At 43.3% G+C, this 20,164-nt stretch overlaps 1 protein-coding gene across 3 annotated transcripts in view; it reads left to right on the top strand.

Moving 5' to 3' along the window:
• MARCHF3 (membrane associated ring-CH-type finger 3) overlaps positions 1-20,164 on the top strand; it is a 145,025-nt gene that overhangs the window by 113,974 nt on the left and 10,887 nt on the right. For all 3 annotated transcript variants that reach the window (XM_063087156.1, XM_063087158.1, XM_063087157.1), the window contains exon 4: positions 16,552-16,761. In XM_063087156.1, coding sequence (XP_062943226.1) covers positions 16,552-16,761 — 210 coding nt within the window. The remainder of the gene's footprint in view (positions 1-16,551; positions 16,762-20,164) is intronic.

Below are 20,164 nucleotides of genomic sequence, written 5' to 3'. Positions count from 1 at the left end.
CATTAGGGCCGAGAATAAGAAGTCAACAAAACAGGGCAGATCATCTTGAAAGATTCTGGACCCTTTCAGATAACTCCAAACATAACAAAAAATAGTAAAGCAAATGTTGACTGGCAAAGGGTTCGCTTTTTTGAAAGGCAGGCAACTAGAAGTTATTCGATGGGAGTTAGGGATGGTGGAGGTGGTGTCCCTGGGCTGCCGGCAGGAGGCTTTGTAAAGGGGAATCTGGGAGGAGCAGTGAACCGTCGCTAAATGACTGTAGCTGGTAACCATCTTTCTCCTAAGTCCTGCTGAAATCAGGCACAAGTGCACCCAGGAACTGCCCTGTGCAGGGTACAGGTAGGTGCCTGGTTGAACCGAAGGGAGATGCAAATTACAAAAGCCCTGGTGCAGATTTCAGAAGCAGAGTTACAGAATATAACGCTCCTTATCGAGGGCTTCCGCCAGCCCTCCACGTGCCTCTTCAGTTTTGTGTCAGTAACCGACTTTTAACACCAATGAAAGCATACACAGTTTTAAACAAATAGTACTGTGAAATATTGTGAGTAATACGTGATTACGGTTAAATGCTGTCTAATGGTCAATCGTATACAAATGAGCAGAGTGGAGAAGTATCTGCAGTTAGGCAACGGGAGGTCAGTGGTCGTTAATCACTGAATAATACCTGGCCATGCCCGTTTGTGCTAAGAACTTCATTTACCAGAATAGACACGGATCCTGACTCCAATCCAGTGGCATTAATTAATTTATTTTGAATCCATCCATTTTTATCTTTAAGATGTTCACACCCCAAAGTTTTTTTTCTTTTTAGATTATGTTCACCCATTTCCTAGGTAAAGGGAAAATATTACATGCTATACAATTTATATAATCATCTTATTTCAATGTCTCAGGTATCCCTATAATAACAAAGATATTATTTTGTAGATAAGGCCTCCTTAAGTCACTCTTCAAAGATCTTAAAAACTTTCAGCCTCAGGGCTAGTAAGTGGAGAAGGCAGAGGAATCCAGGTCTCTCTGGCTCCAAAATCCACTCTTTCCACCATACCTGCTGTCCTAGTCCACTGAAGCTGCTATAAAAAAATTCTGTAAACTGGGTGGCTTATAAACAATATAAATTTATTTCTCACAGTCTGGAGGCTGGAAGTCTGAGCTTAGGGTGCCAGAGTGGCTGGGTTCTGGTGACGACCCTCTTCTGGGTCCTAACATGTTGGAAGGGGCAAACTAGCTGTCTGGGGTCTCTTTTAAACAGACGCTTATCCCAGTACTGAGGACTCCACCCTCATGACCTAATCGCCTCCCACGTGCCCCACCTCCTAATACTATCACCTTTGGGGTTAGGATTCCAACATATGAACTTGAGGGGCATAAACATTCAAACCATAGCACGTGGCTTCTTCCTTCCTGGCTCTAAAAGTACTTTCTTTCACTTGCTCATTGACATGCACGTGTGCACATACAGAGCCGAGGGCTTCTTTACCAATACCAGCCTTTCCAAGGGACTAAATGTACTTCAGAAAGGGGAGAATGAAAAAATTATGAGTAAATCTCTGGTTTTCTCTTGGCATTAAATTCGTCTGTTAAATCTGGAGCTTTTGGGGGGAGGGAAGGATGAATAGGCAGAGCGCAGAGGATTTTTAGAGCAGTGAAACTACTTTGTATGATACTATAATGGAGGATACGTGTCATTATACATTTGTCAAAACCCATAGAATTACAACACTGAGAGTGAACTCTAATGGAAGCTATGGACTTTGGTTAATAATGCCATGTCAATGTAGGTTCATCAGCTCTGACACTTGTACCACTCTGGCGTGGGCTGTTAATACAGTAGTAGCAGGGAAGGTTCTCTGTGTGCGTGTGCGTGTGCGTGTGTGTGTGTGTGCGCGTGCATGCAGTTAGGAGTATATGGAACTCTGTACTTAACATTCCTTTTTGCTTTGAACCAAAAACTGCTTTAAAAAATAATCTGTTTTTAAAAAATCCCCACCTGTGCCAGACTGAGTTCTGGGATAGTAGAATGGCATTTCTTCACTGTGTCTCTTTGTACTCAAGTCTACTTGGGAAGCAAAGCTTTTGGCTACACCACCCCATCAGAAGCCAGAAAAATCGTTCTTAGTTTCCCAGGAACTTTACATGTCCTTTCTTTTTTCTTCTCATCTACTCTTTCTCTGTATTTGAGTCTTCGTTTCACTGGGTCACTATGTCACCGATTTCTTCTGAGATTTCTCCTAAGGGAGAGATGTTATAAGAAAACCAGGTAAACTCAAAGTTAAGAGCCTTCTCCCTCCTTTCATGAGTGGTAGTGAAAATTAATCACTCATAATGGGGCTGTACACACTGTGAGGTAAATTTCTTTAAATACTATCATCGAGATCATGCAGATTGGTAAACCTCATTTTGCAACCCATGAAGGAGAACACTGGTTTTTCTCTTGAATTATGTGTGTAATTGCCTCAGTTCTTTGCTTCACTTTTTTTGACAGGTGCAGCAGATTTGGCGAAAAATAAGAAAAGACCCCTGTCGGGTCCTCAGGCTTTGCCTTCCTCCCCCATTTTTCCCCGAATCCATATTTCTGGGCCGTGCTCACCACTGCCTGCCTCCCTTGAAGAGTTAGGGACCCTGTGAGATTGTTGGGGACAAAACTGTTCCTTTGCAATCCATTATTACAGAGTTAGAGAGATAGACTTTCACTGTGATGGATATGTGAGCAGAAAGGTATCTTGTGCTTATATAACGAGAGAGAGAGGGAAAAAAAGCTTTCGAAGCTTTTAGTTTGGAATACAGAAAAAGAGATGTGCTACTTATGAAAATGTATAAAGATCTGTTTGTGAAGACTGAGGTCAGATTAGAAGAAAATGAAATATTTTCTACTCATTATTTTATCATTGCTTCACCTCCAGGAGTGCTCCAACAGAACATTGGAATAAATAGTGAGGTTCAAAACCTTTTAGGACTCTGAGGAAAAATGGCTAATATAGCTTATATGAAATGCTGGCAAGCAGCAGCAGCAGGAAAGTTGTAAAATAGAATATGTAGGCATTTAAGGATTTATATCTAGGAAGAATCAGTAAAAGCAGAAATTGAGAGATGAAAGGAAAATATTCACCTTCCTAGAAAATAATGCAACCCTTGCTAACAATTTGCCTACTTGCAAAGGCTTGCTCTTTGCAGTATATAGATGATGGGAGAAAAGGCATAAGAAATGGAAGTAATAAATGGCTCTAATACTTTTCAAAACACTGGCTCATCTGCTTAAAGTCTATGACTTTAATGTTGAGACCCAGAAGTCATTCATTTATCAAAATATATGCATTTTCAGCTGTTTGTAAGACATACGTGATATATATCTGAAAAATCACCCTATTACATGAAGATGTGGCAAGGTGAAAGGATGTACCTACATAAGGGAATTTATGCAAGAGGGAGGGTTTCTTTATGGAAATCTACAGGACACTTCAGATTTTTTTTTTAACCAAGAGGTTTTTCAGTCTCAGATTTTTTGAACAGCTTTATTGAGATATAATTCATGTACCGTACAATTCACCATTTAAAGCGTACAACTAATGACATGTAGTATATTCACAGAGTTGTATAACCATCACCATAGTCAATTTTAGAACATTTCATCACCCCAAAAACAAACCTCATACACCGCAGCCTTCACTCTCTGATCTTCCCCTCCCTGACCCCCACTCCCAGCCCCCAGTCCCCAGCCCCCAGCCCTAGGCAGCCACTAATCTATTTTCAATCTCTGAATTTTGGACATTTCCTATAAATGGAATGCTACAGTATCTGGTCCTTAGCAGTTGGCTTCCTTCACTTAGCGTAATGTTTGCAAGGTCTAGTCTCAGATTTCATAGAAAAATTATGTAACAACCTTCCTTGCTATGACTATACTTTTTTACTTCTGATTCCTTCTCAATTTCCTGTTTACCTTAATGTACTCTCCTTCCCCTCCTCCTTCTTCCTCCCCTCCTCCTCCTCCCCTGCTCCCTCCTCCTATTCCTGGTTATTTCCTGAGGCCTTACCTGTGCCACTGTCCTAAGCACTTTAATGCTTTTTACTGTATGTAGAACCATCTCCATTTTAGAAATGAGGAAAGTGATAGCACAGAGATTTCTTGTCACAACCAGCAATGGTTTCTTCCCCTCTTAAAGTTTGGCTTTCTCCCTATCTCAGTTTATATGATGAAACCCTGTTCATTTTTTACTCTCTTACTTCATGGAAATCATCTGTACATTGATTTTTCATATTTTATCTGAACTTTTGCCATCCTTGTTCAGTCAGAGCCCTTTTCTTCCTTTAAGCCCATTAATTTAATCTGGTTGTTTTCTTGATTTTGCTATCTGGTGTCATCTAAAACTATACAGTTAATTTTTTATCTCACATGTTGTGCCCTACGTTTATTTTTTATATTTTATTTTTGGGGGAGAGGGGGGTCAAGATCTAAGGAGAAATGATGATTCTTGGAAGGCAACCAAATCCTCCTACCTTAAATTCATAAAACTTCTGAAAGTCAGACTGGACCAAGGAGTAGCTAAAGATAGTTTATGGAAATGCTTCAGAACAGTGTTTCTTACTCTTTTCTGCATCTCACATATGTTTGGGAATCTGGTAAAAGCATGAACTCTCACCCCTAAAATGCACAGACATTCAGTGTTCAAATATAGTTTCAAAGGGATCACAGATGTTTTTGAAGCACTACACCCTAAGTCAAGGACCCCAATCTAGAAAGATAGTTATGTAAACTACAAGGGACCACAGAGATTTTCCAAAAGTATCTCCTGCACCCTAGAAATGTCTTAAGTAGCTCTCAACACTTCACTACAAATTCCCTCTTCCGTAAGGCCACATTATACTTCTGTGGGTACCACGACAGTGAACATGATTTGCTAGTCTTTTTTTTTTTTTAATTTTATTTTGTCGATATACAATGTGGTTGATTATTGTTGCCCATCACCAATACCTCCCTCCCTCCTCCCTCCCCCCTCCCCCCCACCAATGTCCCCTCTGTTTGTTTGTCGTATCAACTTCAAGTAATTGTGGTTGTTATATCTTCTCCCCCCGCCCCCCCCCCCCATGATTTGCTAGTCTTAAAGGGAGAGCAGTGATTCAGTTATGAACATGTACAAAGACTGGGCTAGTTATTAACTTGGGTTCTGCCATGGTTGGCTTGGTTCTGCCCTGGGGGACACCTGGGGCACATGTCTCAGGATCACTCAAGCTAAAAATGTCTATGTGTCTCCCAGTTGGAGGAGAGCTTTCCCACAGACAGCCACTGTGTTTATCCAGCCAGTCTCCTGCTTGCCCTTTTATAAATGCCAGTCCCTGATATCATGACTCATGTCATTTTAGCTGTTGCCCCTTATCCCTTAAGAATGTCTTCTCTGGAGACAACTGTGAGTTTTGTAGCAAAATGGTATACAAACATTGAACATAATCCCGGAGAGTGATGCCACCAAAACAGAAAATGTTGCTCCCCCCACCCCCATATAACATACTGCATGTCTTCACCTGGTAATCTGATATTCTGGGCACCATGCCCAAGGAAGAATATCCAAAGAGTCAAGAGGAGCAGTAAAAATGGAGTATGACATTTGAGTGGAGATATGACCGATGAGAAGGAACCAGCATGGGTAGAAGAGTTCCAGGCAGAGGGGACAGCCATGGGCTCAGAGGCATGAACTAGTTTGGTATTTCTGAAACAGGAAGAAATACTGCAGAGGAGCATTGTATGCGAGATCAAAGGAGCTAGATTTTAGGTGCTTAAACTTTTCTGTTGTGGATCCTTTTGCAGTCTGTTGAAGCCTATGTGTTCCTTCACAGAATTATGTTTTTAATTGCATGAACACATACGAATGCAAAGGAAGCCAATTACATTAAAATACAATTATCAAAATATTTAAAAGACAGTTGTGATATAAAATATAAGGTGCTTCTTTATTAACACGTTTTGTGGCAGATCTAATAGCTAACTTTGAAGTAGCAATATTTTAAGATATCTGCAAGAGTTGTAATGTGATACGAAACATCTATGATTTCTATTGGTGACAAATTCACAGGTACTGCTAATGCCACTGAGATTTTCTGCACAACTCAGTGGAATTCTAAATTTCAATAAGAGGTTGTGAATATAAAGATAAGGTGTTTTTTTTCCCATTCAAAATCACAGAACCCGTGAATCCTATCCATGAAACCCTTAGAGGTCTGTGGACTCCAGGATTCAGACACCTGGACGAAATCATGCAGGGCTGTTTAAGCCATGTGAGGTGTTAGACGAAGTGCCACAGGGAGCCTCTGGGGAATTTTAAGCAAGAGAAGTGGCATGATCTTGCTGCTTTATAAAAACTGAATTCTAGGCCAACAGGAACGGAAGAGTGAGAAAGTAGGGAGGCTGTTACATGGTTCAGGTGAAAGACGAGGAGGGCTGGGAAAAGAGTAGTGGTGCTAGAGAGAGAGACATGAACATATTCAAGATGTATGCTGCAAGAACTGACGGGACTTGCTGACAGATGGATATAAGGGGCAGGGAATGGGGAAAGTGAGAAGTAAGGGTGGAGCTGAGGTTGTTTACTAGAGCCACTAGGTGTAGGTATTGCCACATACTGGTGCAGGCTGGCCTGAGCAGGAATCAGTCTGTGGGAGAGCTGGGGTGGTGGACAGTGAGGGCAGCATTCCACTGGGGTCTTCATAAAGTTCGCATGTCCGTTGCACAAATGGACAGATACCAAGTAAGCAGCTGGATCCACAAGCCTGGAGCTCAGAAGAGGGCTGGCCTGAAGGGTGATATGCACACTCTTAGTTGGCCCTGATGTTTTGAGCAGAAGTGGGAGCATGGCTCTGACAACGAGAAGCGTCCTTCACCACTCCCTTCAAAGCCATACCTTCCTCACTCATTCAGGGAGATGCCCACTTTTGACTCCCCAAAGAGGTGAGAGAACTTGATAACGATCACACAGCATTTGGGGAAACAAAAGCGGGGCAGCTGGAAGCAGTGTCCCATCTCCTGCCTCCAAGCCCACATTTTATCCCCTGCACAGTGCTGCTTCTCCAATTTTTTCCATTGCAGGAGTGAGCAGAAATCAGGATCCAGTATTTAATATAGTGCAAAGCAAGCTGAAGGAAAGAGTTAAAACAGCATCAGGCTGGAGGTTTCAGAGACCAGCTCCTGTGCCTTGTAGCCTTGAATAAGTAACCTCGCTGAGCCTTAATTTCCTAATCCAAAATGGGAATAATAATACCACCTGGTGTTATTAAATTCAGTAAATATATCTGGTACATAATAGGCAGTCAGTACAAATTTTTGGTTGAGCTAGAGTTGTATATTTTTTAAATGGGCATTTGGTATTATTCTTTTCTTAACTATTTCAAGGTAGTTTTTTTTCTAGAAAAAATACAGGAATTGAGACTAAAACAGTACAAAAGACCTTGAATAATTTACTGAATTCCTCATGCTGTTTCATGAGCTATGGAAAAATAAACTGTATTTCATGGTTATTTACATCTTAGAAAAAAGCTTGAATAGAAACTACAGGTTTTTTAATCTTGTAGCAACAAAACAATGTGTAGATACTTCTCTTGGAAACCTAAAAAGAGCAATATATAAGAAACGCTACCTCTAGTCTAGAAGACTAAAAGCAATGAACTTGACTTGATGTTTACATGCCAGCAAAGTTTCTCCTTTCCAGTCAATTTAATTAGTCTAACTACTACTGTAAGATCATTTCTAATCAGGGCTGCTGACATCTCAGATGTTTATGCACTCATTTTCATTAAGCATCTACTACTCATATGTTCCAGCACTGTTCTTAGATCAAGGCATGCAAGAATGAACAAAAGCAACATACCTGCCGTCATGCAGCTTTTGCTGAAGTGGGTAGCGATAAATGGGCAAGTAAGGGGTAGGGAGTAGGGGTAGGGGGGTTAGGGAGAAATTGTTTAATGGACACAAAGAATGAGTGTATTTTGTAGTGACGAGTATGCCTACTATCCTGACTGATCATCACATATTGTACACAAATACTGATAGTCAACTCTGTACCCCACAAACATGTATATTCAACTTTTTAAAAATGGGCAAGCAAATAAATAAATAGCATCATTTCAGAGAGTGATATGCTCTGTAAATACAGCTAGGTAGTGTTCACAGGTGCAAGGAGTGTTGTCAATGAGAAGGTACCGTTTGAGCTGAGACCTAAATGATGAGGAGCCAGCTGTGCAAGAATATGAGCAAAGCCTGCTCCCCATATGGAAACAGCTGCATGGAAAGGTTGGAAAGAAGGGGGAGAGATGGCAGGGGACATGGTCAGAGTGGGAGGAAGGGAGGAGGTCAGGCCTTGCAGTCCCAGATAGAGAGTTTGGACTTTATTCTGACCATTGCAGAGTTTTGAGCAAAGAAGCAACATGATCTGATTTCTATTTCATCAAGTTCACTCTGACTGTTGTTTTGGGACTGGACTGTGTAGGGTGGCCAGAGTGGAAGCAGGGAAGCTGCTGCCTCCTAAGTGGGACCCAGACTGGGATGGGCCACAGTGGGTGTGGAGAGGTGGACGGACTACGGGTATGTGTTGAAGGCAGTACCAGCAGGATTCACTGAAGAGCTAGGTGTGTGGGGCAGGACACAGAAAGGAAACAGGAAGACTGAGTGACTGGGGAGTGGTGGTGTCATTTACTGATATAGAGAGGACCTGGGGAAAAAGGTGTTGAGTTGTGTGATAAATCCAGAGTTGTTTTTCAGACAGATTAAGTTTGCGTTGTCCCTTATCTCAGTGAGGATGTTGAGTGGGTTGTTGAATATGCACATCTAGAGCTTTGGAGAGAGGCCAAGGCATGAACACCTCCTCTGTAATGTTCTCATCTGAGGTGCTTTGCTTCAAGCGGGGTCTGATAATATCTGGAGCAAGCGTCTCCTTAGGTTCCTTGGATTCAGAAGTTCCTTCTATGCAACCTCAGCTATCCTAGAAACTCATTGACAGACTGAGAGATTCAGGAATTTAAAACCTTAGTACGTGCTTGTTTGTTTTTGTTCTCTGCTTTGTTTCAAGTTAACTGAAAAGCATGGTTTTCAAGTGTCATCTTCAGTTTTAAATCATGCAAAGGACCTGTCACTTACCTTCTGATCATCACACTGCCCCTTTCACATTCCAGCTCCCCAGACTAGCAAAACAGTTTAGTGGAGAATGAAACCATCCAAGAATAAGACCCATCCCAAGAAAGGCAAGCACTCGGTTAATGACTCTGTCAAGTGCCGGGTTAACAGGAGACGTACAGGCAGATAAATGCCAAGTGAGTAAACATTGTAAGAATGTGCCTTCTTTTTTTTCTTCCAGTTCCAGAAATTTGTTATGGTTTCCCTTCTGTCAGTTTTTTTCATCTCGTGATGGTTTCTCATTAAGGAGATTCATGGGGAAGGTTGTGATCAATCCGAGCTATTAGCCCCCAGAGTGTAATTTGGTTCTACTACAAACTGACCTGCATGGTGTCCTGTCTACCTTGGGGATTTCAGCTGATTAACTCAGAGCCTAATGAATCTAATGTCCTATAGCACTGCACCTCCTGCACCCCCAGCCACCAGTAAAGGTATTTAACATATTAGCACTGTAATTAGATCTGAACCCACAGTAACCCACCTTGGAAGTAGCCACTGGTCCCCAGCTCACCTTGGATGTACATTTACAGCCCTTGAATGATGCCATGTCACTAGTAGTAGAATGCTGCTTTAATTCCCTCTACTGTCTCAGGCCCTACGGTGCTGATTATAGCGGGGTGTCTTTTTCGTTGTTTGTTTGTTATACTTATTTCCAAGAACAGATCAACTTCATGGTTCAAGAACAAGTTGGTGATTGGAATGAGATCTGTTTGTGATGGAGTTTGGATGTGTTGTCCCCTCCAAAACTCATGTGGAAATTTGATCTCCAATGTGGCAGTGTTGGAAACTGATTGAGTCATGGGGGCGGATCCCTCATGAATGGATTAATGCTCTCCCTGGGGGGGGGGGTTAATGAATGAGTTCTCGCTCTATTAGTTCCCGCGAGAGCTCGTTGCTTAAAAAGACCCTGGCACCTTCTCTCTCTCTTTCTTCCTCTCTCTTGCTTCCCCTCTCGCCATGTGATCTGCTTTTACCCGCTGGCAGCCTGCCGCTTTTCTGCCATGAGTAGAAGCAGCATGAGGCCCATGCCAGATGCAGCTGTCCCAGAATCGTAAGCCAAATAAACCTCTGTTCTTTATAAATCACCCCCATCTCAGGTATTTCTGTCATAGCAACACAAAACAGACTAAAACAGTTGGCTTCATGTTTTTGATGGAACCAGAGAACAAGAGGTGGGAAGGGTACCCTGAGCTGCCCACAGAGCCCCTGGCAGCCTTATGGGTGGGCCTGCCAGGTGAAAGATGCTGTACAAATTAGTATTCACAGTCACTGACCTTGGCTTTTAAAATATAGCTAACCATCAAGTACGGGTATAAGCTGAGGACTAAAGTTAAACTAAAGACTCTTCAAGAATGTATTTTAGCTGCAAAAGCTATCCACAAATGGCAGGATAAATTAATTGGTATTTCACACCAGGGAAACCATGGTAAGTAAATATTCCTTCTTGTACTGATAGGAACAGTTAAGGTGTGCTCCCCCTCCTTGCCCGCTATCCACCCACTCCACACCGTTTTTACTAAGAATGATGAAATAATAGAGTGGTTAGGATCACAGTCTTTGGAGCTAAACTACATGGACCAAAGCCAATGCCAATCTTGTACAAGTTATTTAACTTCTCTGTGCCACATTTTCCCTATCTATAAAATGGTGCTGATAATAACAATACCTCTTTCAAAGATTACTGAGGAGGAGTAAAGGAACTATTACATGTAGCATATAAGATAGTGCTTGCATATAGTAAGGGCTGTGGAAGCATAAGCTATTGTCATTTCGTCAGCATTAAATAAGTGCCTACTCTGTGCAGGCACTGTGCTAGACCCCAGTGATAGAAAGGTGAGGTCACATGGGAAGATGGACGCACAAGTAAGCCTGCCTCCTCCCCACCTCTTTATTGACTGCATGGGAGATGAGGATATTACTATACAAATAGGTGTAATACTCAGTGCGTAATAAGTATAAGAGAGGTGGAAGATATATAAGAGCCAGAAATATAACAACAGTAATTGAGGAGGTCAACCTTTTGTCTATTATGAATTAGGCCCAAATGCGTGATATTGTAGCTGAGGTTAAACACCCAGAAAGTGGAACTTGTTGTGGTTTGGTAAAAGAATTTACATAGAACTGAAGAGCAGCCTAAGAAAATTTTGTGAAACTACCATAACATCCTGGCCAACCAACCAAACATTCAGCTACCTGATGTTCCCAATAAAAGGAGGACTTACTATGTCTCCCCTATCTGAAAATTTGCAAAAGCCTAGCATGCACACACTGTATTAGTCTGTTTCTGTTGCTTATAACAAAATATCTGGAACTGGGTAATTTATAAAGAAAATGAAATTTATTGCTTACAGTTTTGGAGGCTGGGAAGTCCAAAGTCTAGGGAACACATCTGGTTATGTGTTCATCATCCCTTGGTGGTGGTGACAGTGACCCAGGGGTTTTACATGGCAGAAAATGGTGGAACAGAGAGAGAGTTTCATGTGCTATTATTTTAAAGCCCTCAGAACCACACCCCTGAACACCATTATTAATCTATTCATTACAGCATGGTCCTACAATGTAATCACCTCTTCAAGCCCTACCTTCCAATTACCAGAATAAGATTTACCACCCTCAACAGTTACAGAGGGAATTAAGCTTCTAAAAAATGAATTTTGGGGGACACAATTCAATCGATCCACAGCACACACACATACACAAACACCATTTGGTACAAAAAATAAATGTTAATTTGGAAAGCAGGGAACAGAAAAGAGAAGCTGGTTTGATTCTCACCTCTAACATCCACTTGCTATCTATCCCTAGGTGAGTTACTAAACTTTCTGCTCCCTTGTGTCTGCATCTATGAAATAGGGTTACTGTTAACAACTACTTCACAGGATTGTTATGAGGACTCAGCAAGATATTACATAATAAACTCCAAACTTCTAGCACTGAGTCTGCCCCAGCAATAGCTCAGTAACAGTTTTTTTACTGCTCTAGTTTGCTGTGCACTAGTTAGACACCTTCCTCCCCTGACTATCCCATCTGTCCCTGTCTTTTGCTCTGTGTGTATATCTATCTTTCTCTATATATGTGTGTGTGTGTGTTTTGTACACAAGTAATATATACATATATATGTTTACATAAGGAATCCATGTTCACTTTAGAAAATAAGAAAATACATACAAAAAAATTAAAGGCTACTCATAATTCCATCCAAGAATGTCCCCTTTTTTGCCAGGTATTCCTCTGGTCTGTGTATATGTAAATACACTATGTCTAAGTGTATTGGCACATTAGTGCCCACAGACCATTCAAACCTGTTGTTACAGACTGGGTCACAGACCCCTCACATGCCAGGCTGGGTCACAGACCTCTCATATGCCTGGCTGGGTCACCAGACCTCTCACACGCAGGTCCACAGCTAGGTAATTGGGAAAGATCCCGGGAGCCATTGGCAGATGACATGAACTCAGTCCTCAGCTTCCTCTGCAGCAGTTACAGCAGAAGCTCCAGTGGTGCAATCGGTTAGCGCGCAGTACTTATATGCAGCAGTTACAGCAGCCTACAGCAGAATCCAGCAGCAGCGGTGGTGGCCTCTCGGAGGGTCCCTGGGGGTCCTGGGAGCAACAGCCTCCAGCAGCAGTAGCAACCTTCCCGTGGTCCCCCCTGGGGCATCCCAGTAGTGGGGGGCACTGGCAGCAACAGCAGTGGCCTCCTCATTCCCCCCCCCACCTCCTGGGGCATCCCAGGGGCTGGGGGGCCCTATGGATCAGAGCCACTGGTCCTTTATACTTAAGTCCAATAACCCAGGACACCTGGGTGCAAGTCAGACAACCCAAGAACACCTGGGTGCACATGCACAATTACATTAGACAACCAAGGAACACCTGGGCACACGTGCATATTTATATCAAATGCTTGGCAAGATTCTGAACATCCAAGGGGCCCTGACTATTTTCCTATATTTTCCCTACACTAAGTAAATATAAATTTCTGTGTCTGTGTAAATGTAAATGTGTATGTCTGTGTAAATACATCATTACATATATAGGATTGTACTATACATTCTGTCCAGAAGAAATTTTTTTTCTGCTCAGCAACATATCATATCAGTAAATATAAAATGTACATTATCCTTTGACATTACTCTATGGTATCCTATTTTAAGTAAATTCCATAATTTATTTAGATATTCCATATTGCTGGAAATTGAAGCTGTAATCAATTTTTTCCTGTTATAAACTCTGCTTGAATAAATACACTTTATAAACATATTTGGATACTCAGTGGCTCTTACCATGGCATGGGACAATTTTTTTTCAACAACAGATTGTTGCCGCTGGTCTGCTCACAGGCCTGCATTTGTGTAAGGACAAGTAACACCTGGGGCTCTGAAGAAGACAGATTTTACTGAAATAGTACCAATTTAAAGGACTTCATACCTAAATATGACCAGCAGCAAACAACCCCAAGAGTAAGCTGAGCCCCCCTAAAAATAGTATTAATAAAGTGTGGAATTCAGGTGTGGGGTGATCATGGACATATTAAATGACCTGGAAATTCTTCAGGAATATAGAAGATCAAAGAACAATTAAAAAACAGGAAACTAGGAACAGGCAATCATAATTTCTAGTTTGTATCTGCACATTTATTTTACATCAGACAGATAAACAGTGATTCATAATTACCTCCTTGTATATCTGAATCATTTCATTGGGTATGTCAAGGGCTACAAAGATAAGTACTAAATTAGTTTTAATAAAATGTATCCAGAATTCCCAAGCAAAAAAAGAGAAAAAGGAAAGTTGTAGCCAAGGAGGTCAGCGTATCTGTGCACATCTGTAGCGTATTTATTGAGAGCCGACTACATTCCAACAAGTGGATGTGCAGAGAATGGTACACAGGCTTCCTGTCTGCTTCCAGGGAAAATCAAAACTGCAGGGGGAATTGGGTTACCACAATTTGGGCACCACTGTTTTGAGAATCTGAGTGTCTGAATGCCTTGCGATTTTAATTTTCAACTATTTCACTAATAACACATCGAATAAGAGTAGAGAGATCCTGCTCCTCCTCTCAGTTCAGCCTCTGCATCACCTAGAGCAATCATTTAACCTTGCTGAGCCTCTGAGAAATCGGGATAATAATGCCCTATTTCTACTCTCCACTTCATAGTGATGTTCCCAGTATTTAGGCAAGAAAATGTCAATTAATAAGAGCCCCTTGAATTTCTTTAAAGCTGCTGAGCCGTCTGAGGTGGCATGACAACACATGGCAGGGTTAAAATCATTTGCACTTATTTTGGTACTTATATTAAATATAATGCTGTATTTACACTCACAGACAAGTCAACTCCCTGTTGTCTGTTATATGATATTTACTCACATGCATTTTTGAGCTGAGATTGACTCTTTCAGCCTCAGCCCATTTTGAAGGTGGGTTATCCCTGGAAAGTGGCATGTTGGGGGCTCAAGCAAACACTTAAGGAAGGGCCCCTCCCAGAAAACTTTCTTCCATGCCTTTTACCTGCTGCCAGTGCTGCTCACTTCTTGAGGCTTTTGCCAGCCCTTACACCGCTCTCTCCTGAATGTGCTTGCCCTCCTTGCAGCTCCTCTGTTTCTTCTTTCAGACCTCTACAGCCAGCCCCACCCACTCTTGTCTCCCAGCTCATGGTCCTTTCCCTCCCACTAGTGGCTTCGTAGGAGCAGTTGCCTTGGCCACTTAGGGTGTCACCTCAGCAGCCCACAGTGCTCCTGTCTGGCAGGCCAGCCCCCAGCACTACAGGGCATGTGGAGACAGACAATGCCAGGCACCCTTTGTTGGTGGGGACATGGCAGAAGACAGCCAGTGTCTCTCCCCACCCCCACCCCACCATCTGCTTGACCACACTCCCTCTCTGTACTCCTTGGCCTCTGTTGTTACTACATGGGACAGTGAGATGGGAATGTCAAATTATCTGGGGACTGTTTCAATGCTAATCTGAAGAAAGGCCACTAGGCCTCATTACCAGTGTGTACTGACACAAGTACATAAACACTGGATTACACTGTAATCCATCAGAGAATGAATTATGGAAAGTGTTTCAGCAGGCATTCAGCAGTATCCACGTGGTGGGGACAATGACCCTGTTTCCCTTCCTGTAGGGTAGGAATTCTTACCTTTAGCCTTTCAACAAGCATAAAGTTTTCCCCATCCTTTTTGGAGATGGTTCACTCAAGATGTTAGTGCAGTCAAAATGTCAGAGGTGGTCCTGAGTGAGAAAGATTCAGGGTCTTAAAAGCCAAGAAAGGGGTATTACTGAGTTAGTGGAGTCAGGTGAGTCTCATTCTGTGTTGGGGGTCCCCAAGACCACCCTTAGGCTCAATGATTCACTAGAAGGACTCACAGGACTCAGAAAAACTGTTATGATTATGGTTTATCACAGCAAAAGACTACAGATTAACAGCAGCAAGGGAAAAGGTGCATGGGGCAAAGTCCTGGAGGAACTAGGCACAAGCCTCCAGGTGTCCTTTCCCAGTGGAGTCACACGGATATGCTTTAACTTTTCCAGCAACAATTTCTGACAACACGTACAAAGTGTTGTCAATCAGGGAAGTTCACCTGAGCCTTGGTATCCAGAATTTGTACTAGGGTCAGCCACATAGGCATGCAATACCAGCGTGACTGACCTCAGCTACTCAGACTCCCAGTCCCTCTCCCCTCACCCCCCAGGCAAAAATAGGGTTCACTGTAAATCACACTGTTGGAGTAAACTACCTAATCAAACTAGGCCACAGCCCAGGGCCTCAGGCATGCAAAGCACTCTTCAGGAAGGATATTACAAGGACTCAGAGCTCATCTCTCAAGAGCAAGTACTGAAAACAGGCCTGTATGGAAATATGCAGGGTTTGAGCAACCCACACCTGCTAAGTTAACCCTTCCTGGCTCACATTCCCAGCGTCCAGACACTTGAAGGCTTTGACCACACGACTGAACTGCTAGTACCTCAGCTGTTACTTTCCAGGAGTAATATCCTCTCTACCTTCCCCATGGGACCATTGTCATTCAGAGTAATAGCCACTGAACAATTTCCAGGGCTGTCTGGGTAGCTCAGTTGGTTAGAGAGTAGTGTTACAGCACTAAAGCGAAGGGTTCAGATCCCCCTATCAGCCAGCCGCCAAAAAATAAATTTAAAAAAAAAATAAATGAACTGTTTCCACAAAAAGCAGGTCATCTACAGCAAGGACACTGTAAATTATCCTTGTTACTATCGTAATCATTATTATTCAGGGGGTGGTGGCATGGGAATGAGCCTGTGATGCCTCCTTGTTATCTCACAACAGGCCAGATTCTGAAGGCAAAGACAACTTCGGGCAGTATGTCCACTGCACGGCATTAACCTTCTCCCTTGTTTTTTTCTGTCTCCCTTTCCCTGGCAGTGGCTCAGAAACCCTGGCCCCCAGCATGAGAAGCGGACCCTGTTTGGAGACATGGTGTGCTTCCTGTTTATAACTCCCCTGGCCACCATCTCAGGCTGGCTGTGCCTGCGGGGCGCCGTGGACCACCTGCACTTTAGTAGTCGGCTCGAAGCCGTCGGACTGATTGCACTCACTGTCGCACTCTTCACCATTTACCTCTTTTGGACACTAGTAAGTATGGCCGGTTGCCGGGGTTCAGGCTAGCTGAAGCTGGCAGCCTCACAGCTGCCACTAGCCTTCCTTCCTGTCCTGTAGTACATCTCACCTGCCTGGTAGCAAACAGACTTTTAAATGCCGGCAGGAGGGTGTGATTTAGCTTATTACTGCATGTGAGTGTGAGTGAGTCGGGGGGAGAGAGAGAGAGAGAGAGAGCGAGAGAGAGAGAGAGAGAGAGAGAGAGAATGTGTGTGTGTATCTGCACTGCAAGGAAGAGCAGATCAAATAAAGAAAAAGCCCAGCTTCTGAGTGCCCATCTTTCAAAGGCACACCCCCGAGCACATCCCTCCTCTAGTAGTCCAGGAGTCCGTCTGTTATGAGGCAGGATGCTCTCTCTCTTGTTTCTGTTTCTCACTTACTGGGATTGTAGTATATTGTGAATGATGCACTTGGCCACTGTTGCTGCCACTGCCTGCACAGACCGTGAATCCTCTCTGCTGGTTATTTTCTTCTTCTGCCCTGACACAGCCTAAAGTCTTTGTTGGATATGGAACCACACTTTGCCTGATGATTATTCTGTGTGTTTAGATATTGACTCTGCTGCCCATAAAAGCACTAATTTATCTAGCTGAGAAGCTTCCACCAAAGAAAAGCTATTTCGCTATGTCTTACTGCTGTATATGAGGAAGAATTTTTAAATATCTTTTTTTTCATTCTTTTAACTTCCTGCAGTAAGCGGATTGCTTGGGCACCAGTTGGCAGCACCAACAAAGTGCAGGGTTTGATCTCTCCCCTATGCTCCCTGTGGGAGCTGCAGAGAAGGACGTCACTACCTTCTAGAATATTTTCAGAAGCCGGGCCCCCTGCTTCCTGGCATTACTTCCCTGTGCCTGCTCATTTCTAATCGGAGCACGTTCCATTGTTATTCAATACATATTTCCTGTCTAACACATACCATTCCCATATCCCATAGCACAGTGTCAGCAAGTGGAAGCTGCTGCTTATGCTCACACTTCCTCCCTTCTTCTGTCTCCCAAACCCTGTTCCATCAGCTGCCACTCCTACGACCCTGTTCATTTCACTCTTCTTCATCATGTGGCTCTGCCAGCTCTGTATCTCCCCTCCCATGAGAGTGTTCAGACAGTAAGGGGACACATTTCAGTCTCCGTAAGAAAGACCTGACTTGAGCCTTGGTAAATGGGGAGTTTTCTAATGGTAAGGATTTATCTGAGTCCTCTGGTTAATTTAGACTTTTCTTTCCCAGGCTAATGAAGCCCCGGGTGAAACTCTTATTGCCTCTTTTAAAAGTGCATGCTTCCAAAGCGTGTCCTGGTTCATTATGAATCAAGCAATGAAGCTGATCCAGAAGCTTCTTTTGTGACGGAAGAGGGGTTATGAATAAGCCATTAAATAGTCTAACTAGCACCATCCAGCTGTCAACTGCACCACCTTGGGAAAGTCATTTCACTTCTCTGAGCCTCAGTGTCCTCATTGGTAAAGTTGGGCTGGTAGTAATGTCCATGCTGCCAACTTCCCCTGGTGTTAGGAGGGTGAAGTGAAAGAGTACATGGGAAAGCACTTTGCAAGTCATCATTAAGTGTAAGTCTTCACCATATTCAGAGGTTTTCTAGTTTATGATTTTTCTAGTTTATAATTTTTCTTAGAAGAGTTTCTACGATGAAGGACAGGTGAAGGTAAAACTGAAATGCTGGGCTTTCAAAACCAGTTTAAGACCTTTTTGAAAACCTGCTTTGTAAAGCATACACTTATCTAATAGAAAGAAAAAAAAGGGGTGGGAGATGGGGGGTGGCAGGGAAGGAAAAAAGGAAGAAAAAGAAGATCTAGAGAAAAACGGTCGTGACCCTGTTTCATTTCCCATACCAGGTGAAAGGAAGGTTTGGGTGGGAAAGTACCTAAACTAAGTTCTTTGAGGAGGAAGATAATATACTTCATTCCAGAAATGTTTCCAGGAGGCAGTGCTACCTAGTAAAGTGCATGCATTTAGAATCCAAAGGCCCAGTGTTTAAACCCAAGGTTTAGCATCCTAATAGCTGTGTAACTTCAAATAGGAAAGACACTTAACCTCTCTGATCATCCTGCCTTTTATACAGAAAAATGGAGGAAATCATTGAAAACCCCTGGGTCAATGAGCTACTGTGGAGAATAAGTAGGATAACACCTGAGAACATATATCCAAGCACCCAGCATAGTGCTGCCCCCACTTTCTTTCCATGGCTTGCCTGCTCCCCCAACTCTCACCCTCCCCCAGCCCTCTAAAAAATGCAGAGTAGTAGGAGGAAAAGAAAGGCCCTTCTGCCCTTGACTGGTGTGAGAAACGTGCTGTGCAGTCAGCTCAGCAATAGGTTACTGAATATAGAATAACTCCTTCCCAGATAAATGCTGTACTGAGCAGCCCTGGCAAGAGCGGTAATTCAGAAGCTGACAGCACTTGGAAACTGCCCTACGGCAGAAACCCATTGTAAACAAGCTGTCAAGCTTAAGGAGAATATGCTGTGAAAATGTCTTAGATAAACAAACACGGTGTCAGTCGAAGCCTGGCTCCTCAAAGGAGCTGTTCCTGGAAGGACCTCGCCACCGGTGCTGTGTGAGGGACAAGCACTCTCACCTCACACCTCAAAGTGCCTTTGGAGTTTTTCGCTGGCTCACGTGGCCAAAACAGCCCAGTCTTGATGCAAACTCCTACCCTCTTCAATCTGCTGTGTTCCAGAAGCTGCCTGGGACCCAGGAGGCCAGGGCCATAGCCATTTCCACTCCAAGAGCTCAGGCAAAAGTGCCCCAGAAACAGAGTTCATGTCACAAATGCTTTGAAGCCCATACACAGACACAAAGAAGAGAACTGAGTACACATTAAGCATGAAGAAATTGTCTGTAATGGGCTTTTCTTAGTCCCTAGAGCTGTGATAATCGAGGCACCATGGCTGAGGAAGTCTTTCTGTTCACTGCATCCCAGATGCAACCAGTGACCGGCACAGAGCAAATAAATGAATGACCTGGTTCCTCCAAGACTAACTCTCAGTCCCATGGGTTGATCATTTAGATTCTCGTTATAAAGGCAGGAACCTCCAACAGAACACGGTCCCAGCAAGGACGCTGTGGGGCTGCTTTAGACACATCCCCCAACAGCCAATGGGCGGCCTGAGAGTGCTCAGCAGCGTCTCACCGTGGCCAGTTTACTGCCATGCAGCCTTCTCCACGGTGCCGTCAGAGATAAGCGAGCTGAGCCCATTACTGGGAAGGTAACTTACCAAAGCCCTGGCCCCGTCAATAGGCTTAAGTCATGCCCTAACTTCTGGAGAGAAATGACGAAAAATATATATGTAATCAGAAGATTTCCCAAAGCCTGCTGTGACTTTACAGCAACCTTCGCCACAGCCTCAGCCACCTCCCTGATGGGGAG

This window comes from Cynocephalus volans, chromosome 2, assembly GCF_027409185.1.
Source record: "Cynocephalus volans isolate mCynVol1 chromosome 2, mCynVol1.pri, whole genome shotgun sequence".
Lineage (NCBI taxonomy): Eukaryota > Metazoa > Chordata > Mammalia > Dermoptera > Cynocephalidae > Cynocephalus > Cynocephalus volans.
Note: the sequence above shows the minus strand (reverse complement) of the source record. Positions and strands in the feature narration are given on the sequence as shown.